The sequence below is a fragment of the Chanodichthys erythropterus genome, chromosome 22, assembly GCF_024489055.1.
Source record: "Chanodichthys erythropterus isolate Z2021 chromosome 22, ASM2448905v1, whole genome shotgun sequence".
Classification (NCBI taxonomy): Eukaryota; Metazoa; Chordata; class Actinopteri; order Cypriniformes; family Xenocyprididae; genus Chanodichthys; species Chanodichthys erythropterus.
Window position 1 is genome coordinate 16,552,401 of NC_090242.1, and position 16,773 is coordinate 16,569,173.

The window sequence follows — 16,773 nt, forward strand, 5'->3', positions numbered from 1 at the left end:
GGGAAGGTGGAGGGTTTTAGAGGAACTCTGAAGCACGCTGAGAGCAGCAAGCTCATTGGCTGCAGAAGTGACATGGACCAATCAGCTTGTGCCATGTAGTTAATTATCACCAGCTTGCATTAAGGCCTCATCAGCCTGCGCCATCTAGAGTTTCATGACTGAACTACATATATATCTATGAGTACAATATGTCACTTGACTAAACATGCATCATTGTTTTCAAATACTTCAGTTTTAAACATCCACACTACAATTTTTACACATTGGAGAGTGTTTTTAAAAAGCTGTTTTCCTTGACAAAAACGCCGTCTCACACTGTGTCCTAACCAGACGCGTCGTGATGCCGCGACAAGTGATATAAGGTATCTTTTCCATGTTAATCTGAGTTTTTGTCCCAACCAGCCGCGACGGCGACGAATATTCTATTTTAGAAACGGTTTCCATTTCTCCGTGACTTCGCGGCTGGAACAGCAACACAAAGTATGGCAATGATAATATCAGATACTGTTTATGTGCTTTATTTAATGTTAAAAGCGTCTAACGTGAGTTTGAATATCATTTTGTGTTCCCAGAATTTTAGCTGTAATGAAAACAACACTGGCTAATTCACCTCAGATCTTGAAAATAAATAAATGGCCACAAGAACGTTCAAACTGTCAACTCAATGCGAACAAACAAGTGTATTCAATGACATACCAATGTCAAAGACTGGTTCAGTTACTCTTTATGTACTTTAAATAATGTTTAAATTGTGTAAAAATTATGAATTTTACTAAGTACTTGCTCATTTCATTGTGTGCTCTTGCCGAGAGAGGCTCTTCTGATCGGCTGTGGTTTTTGAACGATTTTAATCGCTTCTCCTTTTCACGTCGCATCCATTTCTGGAATCTTATCGCATCCCGTCTGGTTAGGACACAGTGTCCGTGTGGACGGACAGCAAAAACTGAGAAAAAAGATGCGTTTTCAAACGAAAACATATTAGTGTGGACATGGCCTTAGGTAAGGGGTACTGGTATTTTCATTGTAGTGGAAACTATGGTTACTATGGTAGATTTTGTAAAGGTAAGCAAGAGATTGTTTAACCTACCTCCATCATATCTATTAGCCAGAGCAGTCTTTCCTGTTTTATTGAGAGGGATAGGGAATTGGGTGTTAAACTGTTCCTGCAATTTACACTGGGAGTCAGCAAGTTTAAAAATCCATCAGAAAACACTTCTCCATCTGTCACACCAACATCACACACCCCTGAGACTGCTGCAAATCTAAACAGCTGCACTTTCACAACAAGACATAGATGAGTTGAGGTGAGACATGCCTAGATAGAGTGAGACAGGAGGGCAGACAGGTTTCGAGCGATGGGCATAAAAGCCTCCGACAGAAAGGACAAAAGCTGTTTCCCAAAGCAACTTTAGAGCCCTTCATCTTGTATCCTAGTAATCTGCACACGCCTTCTTTGTGCCCAAATTGCCCACCAATTTTGTGAACGGCTTTTTATGTCACACACACACACACACACAACAATGCCTTCCACTCATCCCACACAAATACAAACGCAAAGCCTTAAACACTTTCTGTCTGAAATTACAGATACAGACACTGGGTCTAACTCAATAATAATTGCTCACAAGTGTTCCTGCTTACAGTATGTGTCTAGAAAGTTCATTTCATTGTAAATGTGGATGTCACCTCTTACCCGTGCAGAGCTGAGGGTGGTGTTGGTCATGAAGCTGGCTGAGGAGGAGGCCAGTGTATCAGGGTACGAGACCATGGAGAAGGAGTCTTGAAATCCAGCTCCCCCTTGCCTCGCCTTCAGGGCTTCAATCTCCCGTCTCAGAACCAGGCCGTCAAATCTCTCCACATCCTGAGGGGTCACGATCCCCCTCACTTCTGACAGCAGAGAGAACTGCAAATACACACACACATACAGAGCTGTGAATGTGACCGGGCTCGTGTTGATTGTTTTAATCTCAGGGGTTTTAATATGTTCATAAATGTGAATGCAATATGAGGTTATACTTGCTGTAAATCACCAGACAATGATGGCCCAATATACTAAGGCCATTTTTGTATAGTGTCAGTATTAATTCATTCAGCCAATAAAAGTCTTTAATAAGAAAAAGATTTTGTATTGAATTCTGAAAATTGAAGTAGATACACTATCATAAAAAAGTTTGGGGTCTTTTATTTGATCACAAATACAGTGAAAACTGAAGTATTGTAATATATTATTTAAAATTTAACATAACTATTTTCTGTTTTAATATATTTTAATGTATTTAATTTATTCCTGTAATGGCAAAGCTGAATTTTCAGCATCATTCCTCCAGTCTTCAGTGTCATGATCCTTCAGAAATCATTCTAATATGCTGATTTATTATTATTATTATCAATTATGAAATGATCAACAAATATTTTTTTTCAGTATTCATATTCATAGTTCAGATTTACTTAAAAGTAGAGATCGTTTGCAAAATTATAAAAGTCCTTACTTTCACTTTAATTCACTTTAATGCATTCTTTCTGAATAAAGGTATTAAGAAAACTTTTTAACGGTAGTGTACTTTTATCACTGTTATGATCACCGTCTGTTCCTGTCAGTTCCCGGACTACATTACCCATAATCCTCTCTGCCAATCACCTGCACTCACTCCATCAATCACTATCACTAATCACCACCCCCAGCTGCAGTACATTAACAGGACTATAAAGGACTCACACTCACACCACCAGTTTGCAAAGTCTTGATTACCTTGTGTGTCATTTCCGAGCGTCAATATCCTGTTTTACCTGTTGTTGCTGTTCCTGTCTGTTACCCGTTCTTGACCCGTTGCTGCCTGTCCTGACCCTTGCCTGTTATACTGTTCTGTGAATGATATCCGCCTGCCTCGATCTACTGCCTGTGCCCTGACTACGACTCTACCTGTTCCTTACTGTTCCTGTTTGCCCCTGATCGACCCAGCCTGTACAACTATGCTCACTTTGAATAAAAGCTTGCAGATGGATCTTACCATGAGTCTCCATTCGTTACAGAAGATTTCGCCGCCACCAAGATCCAGCAGCTTTCCCGGAGGATCTCATTACGGTATGGACATTAATCAATTGCTATTGTGGAGTTCGCAAGGCACGCGATCGTTGGAGGAATATGTGCAGGAGTATCTAAACATTGCTTACCTCTCTGATCTTCCGGACTGTGCACTGATTGACTTTTTTTGTGATGGCGTCAACCAGCCTCTCCAGAATAGATTAAGACGAGAGGGACCGCGTTCATCACTTAGCAGCTTTATGGACTATGCATTGTTGACTGTTGGCTCTCTATTTACTGTGGGTGTCGCGGAGGAATGCGACACCATGGTAAGTCCCGTAATGGCCGCCACGCAAGGTAACACGCACAAGATGGCGGCTATCATCACAACAGCAACAGTTCATGTCGCCACTGATCGCCCAGAGCAATGTCACGTCGCTGCTGATCGCTCAGAGCAACGTCATGCTTTCGCAGATCGCCCAGAGCAACGTCACGCTTTCGCAGATCGCCCAGAGCAACGTCACGCTTTCGCAGATCGCCCAGAGCAACGTCACGCCTTCGCTGATCACCCAGAGCAATGTCACGTCGCCGCTGATCGCCCAGAGCAACGTCATGCTTTCGCAGATCGCCCAGAGCAACGTCACGCTTTCGCAGATCGCCCAGAGCAACGTCACGCTTTCGCAGATCGCCCAGAGCAATGTCACGCTTTCGCTGATCGCCCAGAGCAATGTCACGTCGCCGCTGATCGCCCAGAGCAACGTCATGCTTTCGCAGATCGCCCAGAGCAACGTCACGCTTTCGCAGATCGCCCAGAGCAACGTCACGCTTTCGCAGATCGCCCAGAGCAATGTCACGCCTTCGCTGATCGCCCAGAGCAATGTCACGTCGCCGCTGATCGCTCAGAGCAACGTCATGCTTTCGCAGATCGCCCAGAGCAACGTCACGCTTTCGCAGATCGCCCAGAGCAACGTCACGCCTTCGCTGATCACCCAGAGCAACGTCACGTCGCCGCTGATCGCTCAGAGCAACGTCATACTTTCGCAGATCGCCCAGAGCAACGTCACGCTTTCGCAGATCGCCCAGAGCAACGTCACGCCTTCGCAGATCGCCCAGAGCAATGTCACGTCGCCGCTGATCGCTCAGAGCAACGTCATGCTTTCGCAGATCGCTCAGAGCAACGTCACGCTTTCGCAGATCGCCCAGAGCAACGTCACGCCTTCGCTGATCACCCAGAGCAATGTCACGTCGCCGCTGATCGCCCAGAGCAATGTCACGTCGCCGCTGATCGCCCAGAGCAATGTCACGTCGCCGCTGATCGCCCAGAGCAACGTCACGTCGCCGCTGATCGCCCAGAGCAACGTCATGCCTTCGCTGATCGCCCAGAGCAACGTCATGCCTTCGCTGATCGCCCAGAGCAACGTCATGCCTTCGCAGATCGCCCAGAGCAACGTCATGCTTTCGCAGATCGCCCAGAGCAACGTCACGCTTTCGCAGATCGCCCAGAGCAACGTCACGCCTTCGCTGATCACCCAGAGCAATGTCACGTCGCCGCTGATCGCCCAGAGCAATGTCACGTCGCCGCTGATCGCCCAGAGCAACGTCACGTCGCCGCTGATCGCCCAGAGCAACGTCATGCCTTCGCTGATCGCCCAGAGCAACGTCATGCCTTCGCAGATCGCCCAGAGCAACGTCACGCCTTCGCTGATCACCCAGAGCAATGTCACGTCGCCGCTGATCGCCCAGAGCAACGTCACGCCTTCGCTGATCACCCAGAGCAATGTCACGACGCCGCTGATCGCCCAGAGCAATGTCACGTCGCCGCTGATCGCCCAGAGCAATGTCACGTCGCCGTTGATCGCCCAGAGCAATGTCACGTCGCCGCTGATAGCCCAGAGCAATGTCACGTCGCCGCTGATCACCCAGAGCAACGTCATGCCTTCGCAGATTGCCCAGAGCAATGTCACGTCGCCACTGATCGCCCAGAGCAACGTCACGTCGCCGCTGAATCACGTCACATCTCTGGATCTGTCTAGGAGTGGAGAGGGTTGCGTTCCAGTGTGGCTGATTCACCGCTGATGTCGGCGCGAGCGGCTGGAATTCCCAAGCATCAGCCGGCCGCTTCGCACTCAAGCCCGCCGGCCGCCTCGCTCTCAAACCAGCCGGCCGCTTCGCACTCAAGTTCGTCGGACGCTTTGCACGCAAGTGCGCCTGTTTCAACGCTCTCGAGTGCGCCTGTTTCAACGCTCTCGAGTGCGCCTGTTTCAACGCTCTCGAGTGCGCCTGTTTCAACGCTCTCGAGTGCGCCTGTTTCAACGTTCTCAAATTTGTTGATTGATATGGACTCAAGTGCCCTGGACGCGATGGACAAGATGGCCGCCCCTGCAGTATCAGTGAACAAAGGGGCCGTTCCTGCCGTTGAGTCCGCTCCAGCCAGTGAGTCCGTTCCGGAAACCGCTCCAGCCAGTGAGTCCACTCCAGTTCTGCATGCTCTCCCTATCAGTCCGGTGATGGCCAAGAGGGCTGTACTCACATTTTATGTTTTGTCGTTCTTGCGAGCCTGGAGGATGCACTCAGAGCAGCCCGAGCCCGCTGCCGTCCCGGAGCAGCCCGAGCCCGCTGCCGTCCCGGAGCAGCCCGAGCCCGCTGCCGTCCCGGAGCTGTCTGCTCTCCCTGATACGGCCATGGAGGCCGTCACCGAACTGCCCGCTCTGCCTGATACGGCCACAGAGCAGCCTTGGTTGGCCTTGCCACCACCGCCTGGACCATTTGCTCTACCGCTGCCGCTCAGGCCATCTGCCCTGCTGGCGCTACCCGAGCTCCTTGCCCATGAACCCGCCAATGCCTCCCTTGATTTCCCCAAGAACTTTTTTTGGGGGGGCAGTATACCTAGGGGTGGGGAGCTTGGGGGTGGGGAGCTTGGGGGTGGGGACCCTGCCCAGCCACTGCTGCCACTGCTGTCACTGATGTCATTCATGGACTGTAGGCCACTAGGGCCATGCATGGACCCTGACCTGCCGTGGCTGACCGAGCCGCCTGACCCGCCGTGGCTGCCCGAGCCGCCTGACCCGCCGTGGCTGCCCGAGCCGCCTGACCTGCCAGTGGCTCCTGACACTCCGGGGCTGCCTGAGTTCCTGGACCTGCATTGGGGACCCTGTTCCTATCTGCATGCAGGTCCCCAATGCACCCACCCACCCTCCCTAGCTGTTCCTTTTACGCCGCGAGGACGCGCCTTCCGGGAGGGGGGCGTTATGTTATGATCACCGTCTGTTCCTGTCAGTTCCCGGACTACATTACCCATAATCCTCTCTGCCAATCACCTGCATTCACTCCATCAATCACTATCACTAATCACCACACCCAGCTGCAGTACATTAACAGGACTATAAAGGACTCACACTCACACCACCAGTTTGCGAAGTCTTGATTACCTTGTGTGTCATTTCCGAGCATCAATATCCTGTTTTACCTGTTGTTGCTGTTCCTGTCTGTCAACCGTTCTTGACCCGTTGCTGCCTGTCCTGACCCTTGCCTGTTATACTGTTCTGTGAATGATATCCGCCTGCCTCGATCTACTGCCTGTGCCCTGACTACGACTCTGCCTGTTCCTTACTGTTCCTGTTTGCCCCTGATCGACCCAGCCTGTACAACTATGCTCACTTTGAATAAAAGCTTGCAGATGGATCTTACCATGAGTCTCCATTCGTTACAATCACGTACTTTAACAAAAATGTACTCTCAATTATGTTGGTCATTACAAATAAATACTATACATTTTGTTACAACAATAAATCTATGGTAACATCTAGCTTTATCAATATAAATAACTAAAACAAAACAAAAAATAAAATAAAATGACAGATATGATACCATATTATTATAAAGTTTTATTTAAAATAATTAAAACAAAAGTAAATAAAGTTAACATTTTTAAATATGCTAAAAAATAATAGAAACTTTTTAAAATAACATTTTATAGTATTAACTCTTATAATATTTACTCTATGTAACAGTAAATATGAAAGGTAAACATGGTTCTAAAAATAAAGTCGAGAGCAAAACTGTTAGTGGCAAATTATTATTATTAATTATTATGCATATGTTAATTCACAAGATCACATGCATTTTTTCTGAATAGCATGGTGCTGAGTGCTCAACTCCCAGTGAATGCATTAACCGATAAAATATATTAAATATTTAAATACTATGCAATTCATTTTGGATGAAAGTGTCAGCCAAATGCATAAATGTAAAAGTAAATGTAAACATCTCCACCTTAGCATGTGTATTGAACAGCTCAAAGAGGGCCATGACAAGCTGCTCAACACCGATGTGACCATCACTGTACTCTTGGATGTAGTAGCCCATGGTCTGCCTCTCAGGTTCAGTCAGCAGATGTCTAGCCTGCTCCTCCAGCATAGCCCTGCTCTGGTTCACCAAACTAGACAGAGTCACCTGAGATCCCGCCACACCTTTATAAAAGCCACCCTGAGGAGCGGGAAAGTGAAAAGCGTGAATAGAAGAAATGCAAATATTTTAATAGCAGACTAATATGCAATATTAATACAAAAATTCAGACACCTGTTGAGTCTCAAAGCACATTTTAAATCTTCCTATTCTTTTTTTTTTTTTTTTTTAAAGTACATGCCATGACAAGCCTTTGGTTCATTGCTGCTGTCATAACTCACATCTCCACAATGGAGAGTGACTGTAGTGCAGTCTTTAACCCTCCTCCCTATTTTCTCTCTCTCAGGCTTCAGCCTCTCTTCTCGAGAGCAGCTTTCCCTTTAATTAGTCTCCTAATCAAAAAGCACTGCTCCAGAGTCAACATGATCATCGATCAATGTTACGCTCAGCTTAGGAATGGCATGCTCCCCAGCTAAAGGATGAAACCACAACACTTTTGCAAACCAATCTAGAACTCGATTAGAGGTATATCACATGCCTTAAAGGAGTCCTTGATTATGATTTCACTTTTTTAACTTTAGTTATTATATAATGTTGCTGTTTGAGCATAAACAACATCTCCAAAGTTACAATGCTCAAAGTTCAATGCAAAGGGAAATATTTTCTTTTACAGAAATCACTTTTTAAGGACCACAACAAACAGCTGGTAGGAACTACAACCAGGGTTGGGCAAAAATACATCAAAATGTATTTTAAAATAAAATACCAAATACCTTAATTTTAAGTGTATCAAAATTTTAAAAATACTAAAAAATACTTTTACAAGGGAGCATGAAATTTCTTCGCAAACCTTCCATCAATTGGCCTATTTGACTGATCCTTTCATCATTACACTGACTCAGTTGATTAAGTAAACAATGTTTGTTAGCACCAGCTTTTCTCTGCCTGAGTCTTGCAATAAATCTAACATGTGCAACCAGTTTAAGGCACAATATGTACAGTAGGATTTTTGGATTAAAATATCCAAAAACCACTAGAACAATGTTATTTATTTTGTTGACTTGTGTACTTACATTATCCCAAATGTTTCCCAGAATGTTTAAATCCAGAGAAATATGGAATTTTAATCAGGACACAGACCGTGTCCGTGCGTCACCTATCAATGACATCATACCTGCGTTTCCCTAGATTTCCATGGAAACACCAAAGACGCATTATATTTCTCATTTGTCTAATAAAACATATTATATGTTTTATTAGATGAGGAACTGTTTGGATTCATTCATCGACTGAAAACTAATCATGTTATATAGCTTCTTGTTTAAATCTCGTTTTCTTGATTTACCGCGAGTATCATGTTTTACCATGACTAACATCGATCTAGCTTACTGCAGTGTGCAAAAAGTGTCTCATAGCAGCTACCAAGCAAATGCACAGAGAAGCACAAACAACGTTCAACACTCAAATGTATCTAATATGATAAACAGTGCCGCATTACCCCACATACGCTAGACCGAAAAAAGCGGAAGCATCGACTGTGGCATAATAAAGTTCCGCTGCTCTCAAGACATGTCACGCTCGTCTCTCATTAGCAATCTCTCCAGCAGTCTCATTCAGCTCCAACATCACTCGCCCTGCTCTGCTTCATACTACTGTAACGTTAATAATCTCATCCATGAGCATGATTTCTGTCCTTGTCTCCTCCCAATTCTTTTCCACTGGTTGTAGATGTGAAAACAACACCTCCCATGATTCCACAAAATCAAGGATAAGCAACTGAATAAGCGACCTCTAGCAGCGAAAATTTACATATTGTAGATTTAACAGATAAAATATTCACATATCCCTGTCATCTCCTAGATGAAGGTCAGTTTTAAAGTAACCAACAGTTTAATTTTTAACAGTTTGTGAATGACTTGTATCCTAATTTAGTTAATTCGTGTTTGGTAACAAAGGGCCTACTTTGCATCAGCAACACTGACTCAATGACAAACAAGTCATTCATAAGAAGACAACTGATGGCACCTGTATTAATAGCAACTAGTTTATAACTAATTAATCAATTGATTGTTAATTATAAATAAAATAGTTTTCTAGAACATTATGTAAATTGTTAAACTATTTAGCCTAGGCTACTAAAAGGAACACCAAAACTTAACATCTGTTTTGAACTCAACAAGTCTGGGCAAACTACTGAGAAAGCACCAATCAGAGGTTGCATTTTTATGATGTCATCATGTAGACTTCTTACAAAGTATTTTACAGAATTTTAAAACTACAAAAATACAGAACACTAAGGTATTTTGATACAAAATACAAAGCCATTTTCATCACCCCTATCAAATACAAATTACAAAATAATATTTTGTATTTGAAATACGTATTTGAAATACATGTATCATAAATACTGCCCATCCCTGACTACAACAAGCTTCTTCCTGGGTTGGTGACATCATAAACTCCAATATTTACATAAATCCTGCCCCCGGGAACACGCAACTGCTGTAAAGAAGGGGAAGAGTTGTTGTAGTAGAGTGTTGTTACCATGCTGTCATTTTACACCAGATTGCTTCACAAACGAGGGTCAATTCATTGCTGGATTTGCAGATGAAGATTGAATCAACTCCACAGCAACTACATAAATTTATTCACTAACCGTTCAGAAACGTCCAGATGCATTCTAAAAGTTGTAACTTCTTCCTGAGTCTCTCCATCAGCGTCCGACTCCGGTTTGAACAATGTAGGCTGAACACTGTTACTGACAATCGTCATTTTGGCTGCATGCGATTCTCCAGCTTTGTAGTTGTTGAGCAACTAAAGCGTGAGCTGTTAAAGCTCCACCCCCTTCTGGAAAGCAGGCTGGGAGCAGTATCTCATTTGCATTAAAAAGGAACACACACAAAAACGCCATGTTTTTGCTCACACCCAAATAGGGTTCAAATTTGACAAGCTACAATAAATGATCTATGGGGTATTTTGAGCTGAAACTTCACAGACATATTCTGGGGACACCAGAGACTTATATTACATCTTGTAAAAGAGGCATTATAGGTCCCCTTTAAATTCCTTTTATTTAGTTATATCTGCTTGAACAGTTTATTGACAGTCTTGTTGGGTGGAGATGTATGTTTGTTGGCTGTCTGGTTTGCAGGTGCGGTCAAACAGCACCAGTGTCTATGTTATCAAACCATCAAAAGACACAAGGATTTGAACTCAGCTCGATCAATACAGACAGAAACAGTGGGTGAGGTGAGTGAATGCTGATCAAGCTTGAACTATTGTTGCCCTTATTCTTTACTTTCTCTTTAGAACATTGTGAGTTTTGTGTTAATGCTGCAAGTTAGAGGAGCTGTATTGAGGAGCACTCCAACAGGAACTAATGCATTTTGGTTGTATCACATGACAGACCATTTATTTTCACAGTATTTCTGAGGAAAATTCCCTGACCGGTTTGACCATGAGACTAATGTCCTGCACTGGACATTGAGGAATAGCTAGTCTAGAAATTTGCTGGTCTTGCAAACCCAAGGAAGAGACAGAAAAATAATGAGATTAAGAACAAAATTGGCAAAGTGAACAAATAGATGGAACATTATTAAATGTAATATATTGTTTAGGAAGTTCCACAATGCACCTGGCTGAATGTATTTATTTATTTTTTTTAAATAAAAGGTGTCCTGACCTAATATATTACTGTCACCAGGACCAGAGTTCAGGAGAGTAACTTTAGACTATGATGTATGTCATCCATTTACTTTATTTCTTTTTTCTCTTTGTTTTATTCTGAAAATCAATGGATTTCACACAGATTCCCTCGGTTAGAAACTCTTGAGATTGCTTTACATTTGAACTCAAATTCAGCCTCACCTAGAGTGTTTCTGAAACACTCCTTAGACGTACTTCTGCAGCCGAGACTAATACTAATCCCTCAGATCAGTGTTAGGGTGGAACAAACTAACAGCGATGCAACTAACATTTCAATATTTTTTTTTTTTTTTAAAGGGGTGGTTACATGCGATTTCACTTTTTTAACTTTAGTTAGTGTGTAATGTTGCTGCTTGAGCATAAACAGTATCTGCAAAGTAACAGCGCTGAAAGTTCAATGCAAACGGAGATATTGTCTTTTAAAGTTATGGCATTTTATTGCCTACAAAAACGGCCGGTTTGGACTACAACGAGCTTCTTCCCGGGTTGGTGACATCATAAACCCTTGCTATTAACATAAACACTGCCCCCGGGAACACGCAACAAAGTGAGCGAGGCCATGTGGTGCAGCATCTATGCGCAGCATAATGAAAGCGGAAGAGTTGTTTACACCGAACGCGAGCTGCGCGACGCGACGCGTCAAAAGATATAGAACCGATTATAATCTGTGATATTTTCTACACTGGATGCGGCGCTGAAGACAGATTCCAGAATCTACACGAGTTCAATGCTGGATTTGCACAAAGACTTTTACTGAAAGATGAAGCAGTTCCTACTTTAAAAGCAGAAGCTGCTGTTTATTGTCTTCAAACTGTAAGTACATTTTATTGTTTGTAACTTACATGTCTTTTAAACGTAATGTTATAGTTCTGTTGCTGTTTTTAATGCATCTAGGACATATACAAAGAGCAACTCGTTTTTGCTAGCCAGTTAGCTAAATTCTAGTGCAACAAACACTAACAAACTTCTATGTTCATAGACAAACAGTTGTTCATGCTATAAATTAAAAGATACCTTTACAAAAATGCGATGTATTTACTACAGGAAAGCTTTAATCAGGATAAAACTGTATATTGAAAGCTAACAAACAGCAGTGACAGCTTATCTAAACACTTTGACACAAATACTAAATGAAATACCATTCATAAATGTCCTTTAAAAGCCGCGATTGCAGAGGTTCTACTTTTTCCTCTTCATCTGGGTCTGATTCGGCTCAATTTGATACAGCAATATAGGCGCTTTTATTTACTTTCCACCTAAGCGCGTAATAACGGATGGTAAGGGGCGTGGTGTTTCCGGACGCTTCAGCGAATCACGATAGACTGGGCCAGTTACCAACCTGCTAACCAGTCTGAGCACACTGCGTATGTCGGAGGGAGTGGCTTCATAGAAGCAGGAAGTCAAACAAGCCGTTCATATGACAGTGGAAACAGAGGTGTAGAATAAAGATAAAATATAGGAAAAATACAGCGTTTTCAAAAAAACAAAGCATTAAGACATGTTATACCATGCCCCAAAAACACAATCAAGCCTAGAAAAAAAACACGTAACCACCCTTTTAATATACTTTTACATATAAATATGAAAAGTTAAGTAAATATGATTGTTGTTTTTTTTTAAGTTAGTTTCATCATTTCTACTTTGTTCCACCCTAACTGCTGTAATGATTCCAACAAAGGAATCTTTGTTGAATATAAAGTTCAAAAGAACAACATTTATTGTTGTTTTTTGTAACAATGTAAATACATTACTGTCACTTTTAATCAATTTAATGCATTAAAATTTCTTTAACAATATATATATTTCTGACCCCAAACAGTAGTGTACTGTATATATTTATAACAATTCCTCAGTCTAGCTCTACCCTCCAGAACACTCTGGGATATTACCATCACTGCTCAATTACAAAAAAAGCAAAACGCCTACAGAATGTCTCCAACAAAAGATGATCAATAAAACTAGCAAGAAAAAAAGTGTCTTTATAACTCTATAAGAATGATAGCGACCAAGACGGAATCGATCATGCGCCATCTCTGGAGTTACAACCTCCATGAATACCCATTATGACATCACTCGACTGACAGCCTCTTTAATCACAGGAACACATAATTGCTGATCAATATCATAACTTTAAGACAGCACAATCAGGACAAGTGTTTTTTTTTTCTGTCAGAACTTTGCAGCACTGAGTGACAAAGAGAGCAGAAACTCCAGCCGTGTCCCCACACATCACACCCCAGTGAATTTGAATAGGGCCTGAATGAGATAATTTAGTCCCAGATTGAGCTTTATCTAAAAGGAACTTGAGATAACCCAGCTCTAAAAAGAGCGGAAAGGCATTTTCTCTTAAATCAAATAGAGCACAAATATAAAAAAAAGAGAAAATAAAATGTCAAATAGGGGATATGCTTCTGGACTGAAAGGAGGCTTGTCCTTGCAGTGATTGAGCAAAGCGAAAGTCAGGGAAGTGCAGAAAATTTTGTCAAGTAAAGGGTTGGGCCTGGAAGTAATTGTTTCAATAATGTATATTAACCTATACAACCAAAAAATGATAGATAGATAGATAGATAGATAGATAGATAGATAGATAGATAGATAGATAGATAGATAGATAGATAGATAGATAGATAGATAGATAGATAGATAGATAGATAGGAACAGGATTGATTGATTGATTGATTGATTGATTGATTGATTGATTGATTGATTGATTGATTGATTGATTGGTTGGGACAGGATTAAAATAACAAAGTTTGCCTGCATGTGAGACATGAATTTCTCTAGCATCCTTCATGAAAACTAGTCCCGTCCGAATTTGGCTTATTGCAGATTATTAAAACTTTAGCATTGTGTTTTAAAGTCATTCTGCTCCATCAAAATGAAGCAAAAGCAAATTAATCTCAATCCTGCTGTCACATTACCTCTAACCACTAAAACATAAGGCCATTGAGCAATAAATTAAATAATTAGATGATCAAGATTAGTGTCACATTGGTTAGACGTTAATTAAAATGACAAATGTTTGGGTTCGGGTTACAGCTCTGTCTGTCTCATTATCAGAGTTTTAATATGCTATTCGACAATATGGGCAGAATGACTAAGCTTTTCAACAAGGCACAAGATCTCACTTCTATTACCGTCCCAGCCTGACTACGGCCCATGTCGAAATAGGAGCTTCATTTCCTCCCTCTTGAGCTACATTAAGTCCTGCGCTTCGAAGAGCACGTCTCTCCCGAAGAGATGATAGATTTTTATACCTCTTTTTAGAACAGTGGCAGAGCGGAGCAGTCAATAGATGTCCTAAAGGCACAACCGGAGATAAGCTCTCTGAGATAAGCAATCTTTCTTATATACAGACCAAACAAAACATAAAAACAACCTGTGAGTGCAGGTGTTGATAGAAGTTTTCAAACAAATCTCAAACAACCTGTGAGAGCCAGAGTCGGATCTCAAAATGGTGTAAGTGTTGAAGACAACAATTTGGATGGAGGGAAAAAAATGCACTTTACAGCCATTACAGCTTTACAGCTATTTATAGTCATTAGCTGCTTTTCCACCAAAATTACCTGGAACAATTTTTCCCAGTTGCTGTCTGTGTTTCCATCTCGGTCTAAAGTAGAAGATTAAGATTGTGAAAATTAAGTCCGGTGACGTAGGAGTCGGACTGTGGTTGACTTTCCAGTTCCCGCTGGATTATGTCCTCCACATATAAGCTTAATAAAGCCTTAACCTCATCGTCAGCCCATCTGTCATATTTTTTAAACTCCAATGTTGATTTGAATAGCAAACAACTCTTACTGCACGCACACAACGACTTTTAAAAATGGTGGTTGAAAAATGCTGCGTGAACTCAACCAATCAGAATGTCCAGCACCCAAGTCCCTCCCTCAAAAGTACCTGAATTTGAAAAAGCACTACCTCATGAGCAGGGACTTTCTGAAGTGGGAAATTTTTACCCTGAACTTCATTTATACCCTGGCTCCTGCGGTCGAAACACACCAAGTACCACCCCAAAGTCCCTAGTTCCTGGGGAAAGTTCCTGTTGTGGGATCATGGCTCTTCTTGTTTAAATTAAAATATTCTGGAATCCAATGCCGCTTCAATATATATCTTTTAAGTTATTAATCAAAATAAATCTTTCTGTTAAATTATTTGAATGACTTCTTCAATGTATGTTAAAGCATTTCTTTTCCTTTTCAAACACTAGAAAATAATTTTGAATATTGTCTGCACCTCTCACTGAGAGAAAAGAACATGTTATCAGTATGTTTTGGGGAAAGTATCTATGTATGTGCGCCAAGTGTTCTGTGCAGGTCCTTTGTAGTGGTGGACAACTGGCACTCTGCTTGAGACCAGCAGACGCCATGTCATGACCCCAAAAGGACATCCAGTACCTAAATCCAGGGTCCCCTTGTCAGCATCGTGACGAAAGGAGATATGCTTTAGACTATTTTATTAATTTTTTTTAAACTTTGACTCAGGGTCTTTATTCAACATATCTGGTCTCATGGGTCTTTAATTGTAAAATTCCCCTTACAGAACAGAGCGAGGCTGGTGGCAAGAGTGCTAATGAGCGTCACCTGCGCACCACACTGGAGGAGTTCCGGAAGGATAAAAGGAGGATTGACAAAAGTGAAGGACAAGAGAGGGCCAGTGCCTGGTTGCATAAAGCACCTTAAGTTTAATTTTCCCTCAAGATCGCCCTTAATGATGACCATATTAGCCCAGTTCTGTCAACATTACATTGGCTCCCTATTAAACATCGTATAGATTTTAAAATCTTGCTACTTACTTATAAAGCTCTAAATGGTTTAGCTCCCCAGTATCTAAGTGAGCTCTTGGTGCATTATAGTCCTTCACGTTTATTGCGATCTCAGAATTCAGGCCAGTTGATAATACCCAGAATATCAAAATCAACTGAAGGCGGCAGATCCTTTTCCTATTTAGCACCTAAACTCTGGAACAATCTTCCTAGCATTGTTCGGGAAGCAGACACACTCTGTCAGTTTAAATCTAGACTAAAAACACATCTCTTTGCTCTTGCATACACATAACACATTATCAATAAATTAACATTTTTCAAATCCGTTAAAGGATTGTTACGCTGCAATATTTAGGTCGGCCGGAACCGAGAACATTTCCTATAACACTAGATATACCTGTACATCAGAATAAGAATGGCATCTCCGCTAATATCTGTCTCTCTGCTTATCCTGAGGTTTGCCGGGTGCTGGATCCAGGCCGTATCCAGATCAGATGGAGAACCTGTGTCTGGACCTGACTACAACGTAGCCCAGGAGACAATGGGCCTACAGACCCAGTTCTGGCTGCATCTATAATTCAGATTTTTAATCCCCGTATCCGCTTACATATATTTATATATAATCTATTTTTAATCTCTATAATAAAAATGTATAATTCAGATTTTGATCTCCATATCCATTTACATATATTATATATATCTTCCAAGGGGTTTTTTCCCTCCTAGGACTTTTTTCCCAGTGCTAGCACGCTGGGTTTTTCTCCTAGGGTTTTTTTTCCACCCCTGGGAGTCAGCCGACATTGGCTTAATGTAGCACCATCTTGTATATGTTACACATTACCACGCTTGGTTGTACAGCTTATTTTTAACCACTTCCCTT

General features: G+C 42.2%; 1 protein-coding gene across 1 annotated transcript in view; it reads right to left on the bottom strand.

Annotated features, from left to right (window-relative positions):
- whrna (whirlin a) overlaps nt 1-16,773 on the bottom strand; it is a 130,609-nt gene that overhangs the window by 19,093 nt on the left and 94,743 nt on the right. The window contains exons 6-8 of the mRNA XM_067375609.1: nt 7,295-7,507; nt 1,694-1,903; nt 1,088-1,120 (exon numbers count right to left, since the gene is read on the bottom strand). Of these exons, the coding sequence (XP_067231710.1) occupies nt 1,088-1,120; nt 1,694-1,903; nt 7,295-7,507 (456 nt within the window). The remainder of the gene's footprint in view (nt 1-1,087; nt 1,121-1,693; nt 1,904-7,294; nt 7,508-16,773) is intronic.